Here is a 15027-nt window from a genome sequence, read left to right on the forward strand (position 1 = left end):
ACTGGGAGGGCTGCAGTGCGACGGGGGGGGAGGACAGGCCCAGGGAACCCACTCCCCAAGAGGCCCTCACCACCATCATGGGAGCATACCACCGCTCCCAGGAGACGATGGCGACGGTACTGGCCAGGTTCCAGGAGATCCAGGCACAGCAGGAGGAACGGTACATGGGGTACAGAGAGGAGCTCAGGAACATCGTCCTGGCCCTCAACCTAATAGTCACCACATTGCGGGACCATGTGGCACCCCAAAGGGCCCCTGTCACCAGCCTGGTCCACGAACAGCCTACCACCTCCGCCGGCGCTAGTGGACAGGAGACCCCCACACAACGACAGGCCACCCCACCTCCTGCTGAAGATCAACCACCCCGCAAGAGGAACCTGAGATCACAAAGGAAGACAGAGTAGGATGCCAAGACCCCCGCCAGCATAAGATACCCCCTGATGTCATTCCACTATCCCACATTGTCCCCCTGTCCAACCTTGAACTGCCCCTGCTCCATCCTTCCACAGGCATATGTAGCACTAAAAATAAATCACTAATTGCACTTAAAACACTCAGGAGTCTGCTTGTATTCTTAACAAATGTATTACACATAACGGTTCAAAAATGTTCAGTTACATTGTGATGACAACATACCAATGTCAATGTGCGTTACTCCCTGGGCAAACAAAGCAGAAGTCACGCAGTGGGTCATACAGCTCTGAAAAGGGAAGGGAAAGTCAGAATTCAGTTGAAAGGAACTGGGGGGAAACACAGAAAGTAGAGATGCAGGAGGCCCGAAGCAAATGTCAAATGGTGTGGGGGATTCTTACCTGTGTGCTACTGAAAATACTGTTGTATGACTGTGTCCCTGTTGTCCGTGTCGTCCCCGTCGTCTTCCTCCTCTTCACTCTCCACAGGCTCCACAGCTGCTACAACACCACCATCTGGACCATCCTCCTGCAGGAAAGGCACCTGGTGTCGCAATGCAAGATTGTGAAGCATACAGCAGGCCACGATGATCTGGCACACCTTCTTTGGTGAGTACATTAGGGATCCCCCTGTCATATGCAGACACCTAAACCTGGCCTTCAGGAGGCCAAAGGTTCTTTCTATAACCCTCCTAGTTCGCCCATGGGCCTCATTGTACCGTTCCTCTGCCCTTGTCCTGGGATTCCTCACTGGGGTCAGTAGCCACGGCAGGTTGGGGTAACCAGAGTCACCTATTAGCCACACACGTTGTCTCTGTAGCTGTTCCATCACATAGGGGATGCTGCTATTTCGCATAACATACGCGTCATGCACTGACCCAGGGAACTTGGCATTTACATGGGAGATGTACTGGTCAGCCAAACAGACCACCTGCACATTCATAGAATGGTAATTTTTCCTGTTTCTGTACACCTGCTCATCGTCTTTTGGGGGTACTAAGGCCACATGGGTCCCTTCAATGGCACCAATGATGTTGGGGATATGTCCAAGGGCATAGAAGTCACCCTTCACAGTGGCCAAATCACCCTCCTCAGGGAAAACAATGTAGCTCCGCATGTATTTCATCAGGGCAGACAACACTCTGGACAAAATCTTACAAAACATAGGCTGAGACATCCCTGATGACATGGCCACTGTTGTCTGAAAAGACCCACTTGACAAAAAATGGAGGACTGACAGAACCTGCACCAGAGGGGGAATTCCTGTGGGTTGGCGGATGGGGGACATCAGTGCTGGCTCCAGCTGGGCACACAGTTCATGTATAGTGGCTCGGTCAAGTCGGTATCGAAGTATTATATGACGTTCCTCCATTGTCGACAGGTCCACCAGCGGTCGGTACACGGGAGGATTCCTCCTTCTCCTCGCAAGTCCCAGCGGATGGTGCCTAGGAAGGACAACATGGAGCACAGAGTCAAGCAACCCACAGGTACGTTCACCCAGCTTGCACAGTACACGAATCGCTATGCATAGAATGGCTCGTATGAGTGGCAATGCAAGGCCTAGGCCTGTGTGACGCAGTAGAAATTAAGCCATGTGGGCCCTTGAAATGGCGGCTGCCTGACCTGAGAAGTGTGACAGTGGGATGTGAGGTCAATGCGCTGGCGTGGCACACCGTGGCGGTAGGCGGTCAAAGACCGCGGCGCCAAGCCGCATTGGTTAACATTGAACCCTATGGGTTTCAGGAGCCAATGACGAGGTGCGCCGGCGGTCGCGGTACGCAACGCTGCGGTACGCACCGCCGCGGGCGTGACCGCCATTTCCTATCTGATTAATCACTTGAGACCTGATCATCCACAGGAGAGGACCTATACTGCAAGTGCTGCTGTGAACTCGGTCTGGAAGAGACAATGGCGGCTGCGACTGGGGAAAGGGCCCCTGCCTTCACTACAGAAGAGTTGGAGAAACTTGTGGATGGGGTCCTGCCCCAGTATGCGCTACTCTACGGTCCTCCAGACCAACAGGTAAGTACACTGTGTGCACGTTGAATGGGTTATGCCTGTGTTGAGTGGGGTGGAGATTAGATGGTGGGGTGGGGAGACAATGACGAGTGCAAGGCACGACAGATGAGAGCATGTGCCACATGGCAAGGTTGGGGAGGGGGGGGCAATCACATCTCTCATGCGGAAAATTGATGATATTTCCAATTCCACCTTGTACATGTCAAATAGGTCAGCGCCCATCAGAAGATCGACATTTGGCATGCCATCGCCAAGGAAGTCCGGACCCTGGGGGTCCACAACAGACGGGGCACCCACTGCCGCAAGAGGTGGGAGGACATCCGCCGCGGGACCAGGAAGACCGCCGAGTCACTGCTGGGGATGGCCTCCCAACCTAGGAGGGGTGCCAGTCGTACCCTGACCCCCCTGATGTCCCGGATCCTGGCGGTGGCCTACCCCGATTTGGATGGGCGCGTGAGGACATCACAGCAGACACAAGGGGGTGAGTACCAGCACATTCAGCTATCTTTACGCGCAGTGAAGGCGTCTGGGTGGGGGAGGAGGGCTGTGGGTGACATTAGGCCAGGGCGCTTTCTGTAATGTAGTCCTCTCCTTTAGCCATGTCCCTGTGCCCCCGCCCCCCACCTCTGTAGGGTGACAAGTACAGCTATCCATGGTCCTGCATCACCCATGTGCACGTTTGTTGTCCCTAGACCTGTTGGCCTAGTCACAAGTACTGAGTAGTGTACCCCGATTGCGCGGCTTAGTGCATGAGGCTCCTGTGTCTGTCCTCTCCGCAAACGGTGTTGACAATGCATGCACTCAACCTGTCTTTATTTCTCCCCCCACCCTTTTTCTTTATCTTCTTGTGCATGTGTGCATTAGCATCATCAGGCGGAGGAGAATTGGCAGCGGAGCACGAGGGAGCTGCAACTCACAAGGCCCCGGTGGGCCATGGCACAGACACCGAGGCCACCAGTGATACGGAGGGCGAGGGGAGCTTCACAATGGGGACCCGTGGTGACACCAGCGACACCGACACGTCCTCGGATGGGAGCTCCCTAGCGGTGGCGGCAACATCCGTGCCCCCCGCCTCTACAGGTACAGCCGCCACCCAGCGCACCAGCTCCGCCCTCCCAGCAGCCCCTCAGCCTTCGCTCCGTGCCCACTCGCCCAAGAAGGCGGGCATCTCCTTCGCCCCAGGCACCTCAGGCCCTGCCCCTGTTACCCCTGCTGCCCTCAGTGAGGAGGTCATTGACCTCCTACAGACCATCATTGTTGGGCAGTCTACCCTTTTGAATGCCATCCAGGGGGTAGAGAGGGAGGTGCATCGTAGCAATGCATACCTGGAGGGCATTCATTCAGGTCAGGCTGCCCATCAACGATCGTTCAATGCTCTGGCCTCAGCACTGACGGCAGCCATTGTCCCTGTTTCCAGCCTCCCTCTTCTAACTGCCTCCACCCTGTCTCTGTCTCCTGTTCCTCAGCCTATCCCATCCACACCATCAGACCAGCCTGCACACACCTCAACACCCAAGGGCAGCTCATCCAGACATAAGCACCACAGATCACACAAACATTCACCCAAGCAACACCCAGATGCAGACATGCCAACAGCCACTACCACCTCTGTGTCCCCCACCTCCTCGTCTCCCTCCTCCCTCCCTGTGACGTCTCCACTCACACCTGCATGCACACCACCAACAGCCAGTACTTCCATCACCAGCACACCCTCCAGTACAGTCCGCACACGTGCAGTCACCACCCCCACTGCCATTTACACGTCCCCTGTGTCCTCTCCCACTGTGTCTGTCACCCCCTCTTCCAAGACACACAAACGCAGGCAGCCACCCACCCAACAGCCAACCACCTCACGACAGCCTCCAGCCCATGCGCCTTCACCCAAGGACAGCACACCTGACTCTCCTACAACCACCTCCTCTTCCTCCACTCCCATAACCACTACACCTACCCTTTACCTTGGCCCTAAAAAACGTTACCTCTCCACTCTTGACCTCTTTCCCTCACCTGACCCACCCCCTCCATCTGCTAAGAGTCCCAAGAGCGCCTCAGCCACCACCAGCCCGGCTTCAAGGGTCACCGTGGTGCAGGGATTTTGGAGTCCCCCCTTTGCCAGCAGTGATACATCGGTCAGCAGCAAGGGGACAGCCAGCCCCCCCCCTGGAAAGAGGACCCGTAAAGTAAGGGACTGCCGCGAGAAGACTGACACGGCTGCCCCCAAGGACCAAAGTTCGGCCACTTCACCTGCCACAACATCCAGGGGAGGCAAGGCCCAGATAGCCACATCGAAGGAGGGCAAGGGCACCAGGGCGGAGAAGTCAGCCAGCGGGAGCGCGGACCAGGAGGGCCCCACAAGCCACATCCCGGGTGTGAGGGAGGACACCCAAGGGCCCAGGACACCGTCACCGAAGGGTCCAGCAACTGCACGGTCGGAGGGCGACTGAGAAGGGAGTCCTGGCCAGGTCTGACTCCCTTGACTTACAGAACAAGCACCGCTGAACAGGGCCCCGCCGTCCAGAAAGGCACCGCTGAACAGGGCCCCGCCGTCCAGATAGGCACCGCTGAACAGGGCCCCGCCGTCCAGATAGGCACCGCTGAACAGGGCCCCGCCGTGAAGATAGGCACCGCTGAACAAGGCCCCGCCGTGAAGATAGGCACCGCTGAACAGGGCCCTGCCGTGCAGAAAGGCACAGCTGAAGAGGGCCCCGCCGTCCAGATAGGCACCGCTGAACAGGGCCCCGCCGTGAAGATAGGCACCGCTGAACAGGGCCCCGCCGTGAAGATAGGCACCGCTGAACAGGGCCCCGCCGTCTCAAGCACCGTTCCGCTGGGCCCTTCCTGTCAAGCACCGCTCCGCTGATCCCCGCCGTCTCAAGCACCGCTCCGCTGGGCCCTTCCTGTCAAGCACCGCTCCGCTGGGCCCCGCCGTCTCAAGCACCGCTCCGCTGGGCCCTTCCTGTCAAGCACCGCTCCGCTGGGCCCCGCCGTCTCAAGCACCGCTCTGCTGGGCCCTCATCTCAAGCACCGCTCCGCTGGGCCCCGCCGTCTCAAGCACCGCTCCGCTGGGCCCCGCCGTCTCAAGCACCGCTCCGCTGGGCCCTTCCTGTCAAGCACCGCTCCGCTGGGCCCCGCCGTCTCAAGCACCGCTCTGCTGGGCCCCGCCGTCTCAAGCACCGCTCCGCTGGGCCCTTCCTGTCAAGCACCGCTCCGCTGGGCCCTTCCTGTCAAGCACCGCTCTGCTGGGCCCCGCCGTCTCAAGCACCGCTCCGCTGGGCCCTTCCTGTCAAGCACCGCTCCGCTGGGCCCCACCGTCTCAAGCACCGCTCTGCTGGGCCCTCATCTCAACCACCGCTCCGCTGGGCCCCACCTTCTCAAGCACCGCTCCGCTGGGCCCTTCCTGTCTAGCACCGCTCCGCTGGGCCCCGCCGTCTCAAGCACCGCTCCGCTGGGCCCCTCCTGTCAAGCACCGCTCCGCTGGGCCCGCCGTCTCAAGCACCGCTCAGCTGGGCCCCGCCGTCTCAAGCACCGCTCCGCTGGGCCCTTCCTGTCAAGCACCGCTCCGCTGGGCCCCGCCGTCTCAAGCACCGCTCTGCTGGGCCCTCATCTCAAGCACCGCTCCGCTGGGCCCCGCCGTCTCAAGCACCGCTCCGCTGGGCCCTTCCTGTCAAGCACCGCTCTGCTGGGCCCTTCCTGTCAAGCACCGCTCCGCTGGGCACTTCCTGTCAAGCACCGCTCCGCTGGGCCCCGCCGTCCCAAGCACCGCTCCGCTGGGCCTTTCCTGTCAAGCACTGTTCTGCTGGGCCCCGCCGTCTCAAGCACCGCTCTGCTGGGCCCTCATCTCAAGCACCGCTCCGCTGGGCCCCGCCGTCTCAAGCACCGCTCCGCTGGGCCCTTCCTGTCAAGCACCGCTCCGCTGGGCCCTTCCTGTCAAGCACCGCTCCGCTGGGCCCCGCCGTCTCAAGCACCGCTCCGCTGGGCCCTTCCTGTCAAGCACCGCTCCGCTGGGCCCCGCCGTCTCAAGCACCGCTCCGCTGGGCCCTTCCTGTCAAGCACTGCTCCGCTGGGCCCCGCCGTCTCAAGCACCACTCCGCTGGGCCCCGCCGTCTCAAGCACCGCTCCGCTGGGCCCTTCCTGTCAAGCACCGCTCCGCTGGGCCCGCCGTCTCAAGCACCGCTCTGCTGGGCCCTCATCTCAAGCACCGCTCCGCTCGGCCCCGCCGTCTCAAGCACCGCTCCGCTCGGCCCTTCCTGTCAAGCACCGCTCCGCTGGGCCCCGCCGTCTCAAGCACCGCTCCGCTGGGCCCTTCCTGTCAAGCACCGCTCCGCTGGGCCCCGCCGTCTCAAGCACCGCTCTGCTGGGCCCTCATCTCAAGCACCGCTCCGCTGGGCCCCGCCGTCTCAAGCACCGCTCCGCTGGGCCCTTCCTGTCAAGCACCGCTCCGCTGGGCACTTCCTGTCAAGCACCGCTCCGCTGGGCCCTTCCTGTCAAGCACCGCTCCGCTGGGCCCCGCCGTCTCAAGCACTGCTCCGCTGGGCTCTTCCTGTCAAGCACCGCTCCGCTGGGCCCCGCCGTCTCAAGCACCGCTCCGCTGGGCCCTTCCTGTCAAGCACCGCTCCGCTGGGCCCCGCCGTCTCAAGCACCGCTCCGCTGGGCCCTTCCTCTCAAGCACCGCTCCGCTGGGCCCCGCCGTCTCAAGCACCGCTGGCCCAATGACAGTGCCGGGTCTGTGTCGAGCTACTGTTCATGCTGCACTCGGCCCACCCTGCCTCCTCCATTGCCTGTGGAGACTGTTATCCACTTGAGAGACTGTGGCTTTGCACTCCCCAGGATTGAACAGTGGGCAAGCCACCCACTGTAGAGACTTGAGAGACTGTGGCTTTGCACTCCCCAGGATTGAACAGTGGGCAAGCCACCCACTGTAGAGACTTGTGAGACTGTGGCTTTGCACTCCCCAGGATGGCACAGAGGGCATGGTGGCCCCTTCGTGGATCTGGCGTCGTGGACTCATATGGCTGTGGTGCCCCCCCTTCCCTTCCCCCTCAGGTGCCTGTAGTTTTATCATCTGATGCCCCTGCAGTGTTCTCTCCAACGGACTCAAGTCTCCTGTGTGGGCTTTGCCCATGTGTTGGTACACTTTGGCCCACGGACAGTTGAAATTTCAGTGACTGTGCTGGACTTATTGCCTCTATTTATCGGTTACGCAATGTTTAAACTCGAATTTTTTTGTTTTATTTTCCTATTTTACCATGACTTCAATGAACCTATTTTATACATAAATTTAGTTTCTCACTTTAATTATATCTTTGCATTATTCCGGGGGGTTTGGGTGGTGTCACTTTGACTTGGTGCTCTGCATTGGTGTGTAGATAGTTGGGGGGTGGGTGTATTGCGTATGTGTGTGCCCGTAACCCTTCCTTCTCCCCCCTCCCCTGTGTCGTAGGTGCGGTACTCACCGTTGTCGTCTGCGCCGGAGTTCGTACTCCTGGTAGGATGTTCAATTCGGGCTCCATGCTGTCCTCCGTCCTCGTGGAGTGTATAGAGGTGAGCGTTTTCCCGTTCGTAGTCTGTTTCCGCCGTGTTTTTATCGGCGGTGCTCCCGCCCCGGAAAAGGTGGCGGATTGGTGAGTTGTGATAGGGTGGGCGGTACGTTGTCTGCCGCCTGCCTGTTGGCGGTGACCGCCGCGCTGTTTGTCTGTCCCGCCGTGGCGGTCGGAGTGTTAAAGTGGCGGTCTGTGTTGGCGGTTCCCACCAGGGTCAGAATTCTTTTTTTTTTACCGCCTGCCTGTTGGCGGGTTGGCCGCCGCTTTATCACCGACCGCCAGGGTTGGAATGACCCACTTAATCTCCTCGTGCTTATTATAAAAACAAAGATTTTTGTGTTACATAACTGGTGCTTCTGTGAACGCGCTCCAATGCCTTCTGGATAAGTTCACATTGTACCAAAGAAGCCTACAACACACATAAAGAAGGTCAGAAAACAAATACTATACATCTTCACAATCTTTATGTATGTATTTTATTAATAATACATACAAGCCTTTGGGATAAAATGTCTCTTGTTTTTTGTTAATGAAGCGGTTCAGGAGACAGCTGCCGAGCCTTGAAGGTAGAAAACCAGATGCAAGTTTTGGCGTGGGGTTATCATGCTATAATTTTCTGCAAATCACTTAAGCTCTCCGTGCCAACCCCAAAAAAACGGTGTTGTAGTGTAACGTAACTGGCAGTTATATAAAGTGCTCCAATACCGTCAGGAGAATTAGGCGCTATATATAAAGTACAACAACTTAGAAGAGAGCATATGTCGAAATAATTTCAACTGGCTAGCTTGAGGGTAGAAATCCAGGTGCAAGGTTTGGCATGGGGTTAACATCCTAAGATTTTGTCTAAATCACCTAAGCTCCCCATGCCAACCCCAAAATTTGTGAAATGTATCTGGTTCTCATTTAAAGCGCTCCATTTAGGTGGATTTTGTGCTATATATAAAATGCGCCATCTAAAATAAAAAAGGCTATCCCTAATACATGTAAAACAAGCCATGTAAAGCTTCAGCAACTAGCCAACATATAAATAAATATTATTATGCTAAAGCAGAACAAATAGCTAAAAAATAAAATCTGTGCTTTAATTATTTTGCTTAGGTACCAATGAGAGGCTGTCGCCCTCTGTGCTAATTCAGGCAAGCCTTTAAAATAAACTAATTATTTTTTTCAAACAATTCATAAAACAAAATATAACAAAGCAACAAAAACTACAAACATTAAAGGTGGGAAACCAAATTAAAATCTCGGCATCCTTTAATTTAAAAAAAACACAGCACAGAATAAAAATGCAAATTAAACATTGTACCAAAGGCAATCACATTTACAAAATCAAAAACACACAAAACACACTGATATTCACAAATAAAAACCCAATAGAAATACATTTTACTAAACCGAAAACACACTCCGATCTACACACGTTAATAAATAGACTAACGTAAAAACAAAGATATTATAAAACACGAAACACACTCCAATATGCACATGTAAAAAGCCTATAAAATCAACACTTCAAAACACAAAACACACTCAAAAATACAGATGAAAAAAGCCTACGAATAGCACATAGAGATCACCAAAACGATCATAATGTGGCTGTTGGACCACTACGACTACGGCGGTCTGACCGCCACCGTGAGTCTGACGGTCTTAAGACCGCCAGATTCGTAATGAGGACCACAATAATTTTTGCCTGAACTAACCCACAATTGTTGTCATTGAAAGTCTTTCAGTGTTGTTGTTGCTGGTTTCGCGAGGCACCATTAGATACCAGACCTGGTGAAAGAGCCAGGCTTACTGTCAAGGATGAGTGAGCGCATAGCGAAGAACAGAGGTGGAAGAAGTGTTCTTCATGCCATGCTTTTGAAACACTAAGGGCCTGATTTAAGGAAAGTGCACCCCTTAATGTCCCCCCCTATGCCACCAGCTGTGTGCCATATCTAAGATACAGCGCACCATGGCGGTAGTTCGGAGCTTTGCAGGAATAGTATCAAAATTTTGGATGCTAATCCTTCAAAGCCCATTGTGGCCCATTGTAACCAATGGTGTGCCTCCTTTTAATGCCTGCTCTGAGCAGGTGTTAAAAGTGCCAATATTGTATATTTCTTTGCACCATTTTTTCAGCACCCCTAGTGGGGGAACACCCCCTTTGCATACATTATGCCTGGCACAGGCATAATGGCGTGCAAAGGGTTACAAAGTGGTGCAATACATGCATTGCACCACTTTGTAAATCTGGTGCAGCGATTTTGGCCTCATTGGGCCACATTAGCGTAAAAATAAATAATGCTAATGTGGCCCAAGGAGGCGCAAGGGGCTCTCAAATCTGCCCCCCAGGGTCACAGGTCTTAGGAGGTCATTACGAGGTTGGTGGTCCGGGTACCACCGCAGTGGAGGTGGTGGTCTCACCGCTGCGGTCTTGGCGGTGAAGACCGCTGTATTATGAGGAAGGCGGTGTGGCCAATGCCAAACAGTCACACTGCCGCCAGTCCCACCAATTTGGGCGGACCTCCGCAGCTGGCAGGTGCCTTCTCCGGCCAGTGACATGCATGACACCGCTGACCGTATTACGAGGGTGCACACCGCCAGGGTTTTGGCGGCGGTCGCTCCGCCACAAAAACCCTGGCGGTAACGCACCCCAAGACAGGAAAACGCATTCCTGTCCCACACAACCGCACCCCCACAACTACACACACCCATTCAGATGCACACACATGCCTGCACACACCCCAAACATACACATCTCGCACACACTCCCCCCATTACAGTCGTCCCGCATACCTGGAAGGAATCACACAGCAGCCCAAGTCGTGGAGGTTGTCAGGTAGGGGGCAGATAAAGGCAGTGACTGCCACAGTGTACCAGACCGTCAACGCCGGCATTACACATCATGGGCCCCAGTCCCCAGTAGGCAGCAACAATACCTCATTGGTTGTAGCACAGCGGTGTGACCCACCAATGGTTTACCACTGTGCAGTGACCGCCTTGCTGAATTGTGGCTCATAATCTGGCAGGCGGAGTCTTCTTTTTGTGGCTTGCTGGTGGTTGGACCGCCTCTCTTTTGCCATTGGTCAGCCTGGCGGTGGGTGGAATGTGGCCGTACAGCCATCTCTGGTGGTATTTCGGCGACCGCCAGCGCGATAGTCTTGCCGAAATACCGCCAAAGTCGTAATGTGGGCCTTAGTCTTGATGCAGCTTCAGGCAGAGCTATGTGTGTGAACATAGTTAAGTATTGTCTGCTGAGCTGAGCTTCTTTGTGGTGCATGTGCTGGTTCCCTCTCAAGTCAACCTCCACTTTCTGGTGGGCATGTACCAGGCTTTTATCTGCTATGCTTGTGTCCTTGTTGTGTAGTGGCAACTATTTTCCACTTGACATGTTCCTACAATAAGGTTTTTTCCTAACTTAGGGGTGATGGCAAAACAGAATTCCATTCCTGACACACGGACTCTTCCAGCAGAATGCTTGAGGCTTCTTTCAAAGTCCAAAGAGATGCGAATAATTGGCTTCAAAGCTGCAATACATATCCATATTTGTGGAAGAGACGTCAGTGCACAGTCAGGGGATGTGGCACTTACAAATTTCAGTGTCAGGAGAATTAGGGAGTGCTCAGTAAAACTGTTCTTCATTCCATCAGATGATGATAATATTAATCATACTGATATTAATATTAACACCAATAATATTGTTGTTGTTATTTTTATTATTATTATTATTAGTATTAATAATAATAATACTATTATTCAGGGTGCCTGTCTTCTGAGGCTTTCTATTCATATGTGGAAGACAGGCTGGGTTGGGTTGAAGTGGTCAGAGCCGGAAAGGTGATTATCATGAACCAGACATTTTATAAACACCAGTCACCAGTCTCGCTATGACCTGGTGAGGAGGGGTAAAACTAAAGCAAAAATGCAATAAAATCTGGTTTTGCTGAAAATTGCTATGGTCACCTGCGAGAAGGCACACAATAATATATTGTACAAGCATTGCACATAGTTTTGCAAACTAGCACAGTAGTTACTCCTCACACATACCTTGGTTAATAGATGGATAAAGACTTTCTTGCGTTGGCTCAAACATGGTGGCTCCTTGTGGTTGCTGGTACCCCAATCATATGTGATTTTCAATGCAACTGGATTTAGCAAAACTTTCCCCTCTATTTTACCCCTTTGTTGCAAGCCAAAGGGTGGTGCAAACTAAGAGCAGCGGTGAAATAGCCACTCCCGCTTATTCGTGGTATCCTCAGTGATCACACTGTTACTGCCCAGAACAGTCAGTCACTAAAGCGGCAGATCAAACAGAATGATTCAAGAAAGCATGCACTTTCTTCCAGAGATTCTACTGTTTGGGCTCTCAGGTCTACCCTGCGCTTGTGTGTTGTTAGACATACTTTCTGGAATTCTTAACAAAGGGGCAGATCAAGATGTCCACATACTGTAGGTGAGTACAGCCAACTACACTAACCACTGTTGGCTACACGCCATCCAGATCTCTTGCAGCATCATCAAGCTCAGATTGGGATAAGAAATGTTTTTACAAACAGTCGATTTGCATGGGAAAGCCAGCAAATGTTATAAGTTATTGTAAATCACCCTTCTTTTATACTTTGGCTTAAATAACTGTTTTAATTGGAATTATAACACTCCAAGATGGCTCTGTAGTGTACTGACAGTATTTATGTCTACCAGATCACATCACCAGAAATGAGATAATTAAAAAAATATTTTTTTATACCAAGTGGATAACGAAATTTGGTTTTCTACAAAAACATCACCAGCTTATAGTTTTGCAGGACATTGTACTTTTCTCTTTTTTAGTCAGTTTAGTTTCTTTTTAAGGGACTCAAACATCTGGGTTGTGATCATTCGTGGCCAAATGGACCTAATCTGAGCTGCTCCCAACCTCAAAAAGTGTTCACCGAGTTCCATAAATTTGACAAAAAGCACATCATCTGCATATATAGACACTGTATAGCACTGCCTCAGTGTTAGTGAATAAAGCAAAAAAGGATGTGTGGGTTGCTTGATTTAATCTCAGCCATTAGGCTGCAACCGACCTAGGATTGCTTATGTTCCTTTTCAGAGGTAACCTGGATTCGCTGTTTTGCTTGGACTGTTCTTATTGGAGAAGAACCAATACATATTTGTATATGGCTGCTTCCTGCCTCCGGTGGTATGATGGGTAGAAAAACGGTGGACTGGGCCCAGAGCTCGTGGCTGACACTAGTTCAAGCAATCCACCCTCCCATCACTTTTTTCCTTTCCCAACTTGAAAGAATGGCATAAATAATCCTTAAAAGCCTGTCATACAGGTTGATATTTTAGTTATGGTAGCTGGCCACAGACGTGATATGGCACAATTGAATTCCACATAATTAATATGTATGTTTTGTGTGTTGCAGGCATGAGTACATCAGCGGATACTACAGAATATCTGTTTATTTCTTATCAAAATTGTTGGCAGATTTTATACCTATGCGGTCTTTACCAGGGATCATCTTCACCTGCATAGCTTATTTCATGATTGGTGAGTATTCGACAGAACAGGATTGAGTCAGCCCCTGAGTTTTGTCTTTGTGCATCACATTCATACTTTCCTCAAGAATTTGAAACCCATAATACCTTTCGATAGAGTACTGTCTTAACATTGGATCTCACGTACTCAGGTGTTCATCTACTCGTTGTTTCAAACCAGCATTGAGTTTTGCTATTTTACATAATCGACCCTTGAAAGAGGTCCATGTGGAAAATATATTACCCCTTCCCATACCCTTGCACCATAGTGACATCTCCTCTCCCACTACACAGTCTCCAGGGATGTAGGACCACTCATCCACTATGCTTCTAATGAAGCCATCATCATCAAAGTGTAGACATGCCTTGACAAATTACACCCCTGGAAAATTGTTGGCAAGTGAATACAATGTTAGAGGAAGGTGCAAGAAATAATCTACTACTGCCATTAATGTTAGAAGCTTTATTATTAATATTATATTTCAGTCTAGAAATGGAGGTATGCTTGCGCAGCCCAATACTATTTCTCATTCTGATATTGGACTTTTTTATTTTACTGTTGTATGAATCAGTGGTTGCTGGTGGAGACCACGAGCACTCATTTTGCAGAACCAGTACTTATTTTCTTTCATCAGACATTGACAGTGAGCTAGAGAGGGAAAAACACACAAATTGGAAAGGCTGAGGAAAAGAAAGACGGAAAAACGGTCATAAACTGAGAAAGGCGGAAGCTGCAAGAGTGAGATAAAGGAGCAGGGAGTGTCTGGTAGTGGAATAAGGAGGCAGTTGGTAGATTCAAGACTATACAGCCTTAGTATTCGGCGCACTGACATTTAATAGCGTGGCGTGGGCTTTTGAGCAAGCTTTGGGCACTGGCACTAATTCTTTTACAATCTAAGCATGGTTTACCTGACACCAAACCTAACCCATGGGAAGGTGAGTGAAGAGGATAGAACCTACAAGGAGAAGCTCAGTTAACTGATTTTAATACCTGGAATCAACTTAACTTTCTGTGTGGATCATCTTGATTTACTAAAACAAGGAAGGACGATTGCAAGCAAAGTTCTTCCTCTTCCAATACAAGGTCTTCAGTTTATGATGTAGAATCGTCCATTCTTGAAAACACATGAAACATCTGATCCTGATTTAAACACTCTAGATGAATATATATTTTTTGCAGTCGAAACATTTGCGTAGAAGAGCACATGTTTTCTTAAGTATGCATACTTTTCTACAGTTGTGTGTGGCACCTAGACCTCCGATTCTAAGTGGGCCTTGAAAATTCAACAGCTGTGCAAACCCCTGTTTGTGCGGAGTGGAACACCTCGATTTCGGTTAGAACTGCACCCCTGCAATGTTGCTCTGGTGAACTTTAGCAGGTCAAAGCTGTCAAACTCTACAAGGTGAAAACAAGTGGTGGATTCCGACATATGAAGAATGTCAAAGAAGATATTACTCATGTAATATGTGGGGTAAGGAGAAGTGCATGGTGAAGGCGCAAGTTATAGTTATCTTACAGCACGAGTTATAGTGTTCAGAGATAAGCA

The 15027-nt window shown here is 51.9% G+C and overlaps 1 protein-coding gene across 1 annotated transcript in view; it reads left to right on the forward strand.

Moving 5' to 3' along the window:
• The window catches only part of LOC138254123 (broad substrate specificity ATP-binding cassette transporter ABCG2-like), a 610690-nt gene that overhangs the window by 430316 nt on the left and 165347 nt on the right, over nt 1-15027 (forward strand). Inside the window, exon 11 of the mRNA XM_069205809.1 lies at nt 13369-13493. Within this exon, the coding sequence (XP_069061910.1) occupies nt 13369-13493 (125 nt within the window). The remainder of the gene's footprint in view (nt 1-13368; nt 13494-15027) is intronic.

Source organism: Pleurodeles waltl, chromosome 1_2 (genome assembly GCF_031143425.1).
Source record: "Pleurodeles waltl isolate 20211129_DDA chromosome 1_2, aPleWal1.hap1.20221129, whole genome shotgun sequence".
In the NCBI taxonomy this organism is placed as follows: domain Eukaryota; kingdom Metazoa; phylum Chordata; class Amphibia; order Caudata; family Salamandridae; genus Pleurodeles; species Pleurodeles waltl.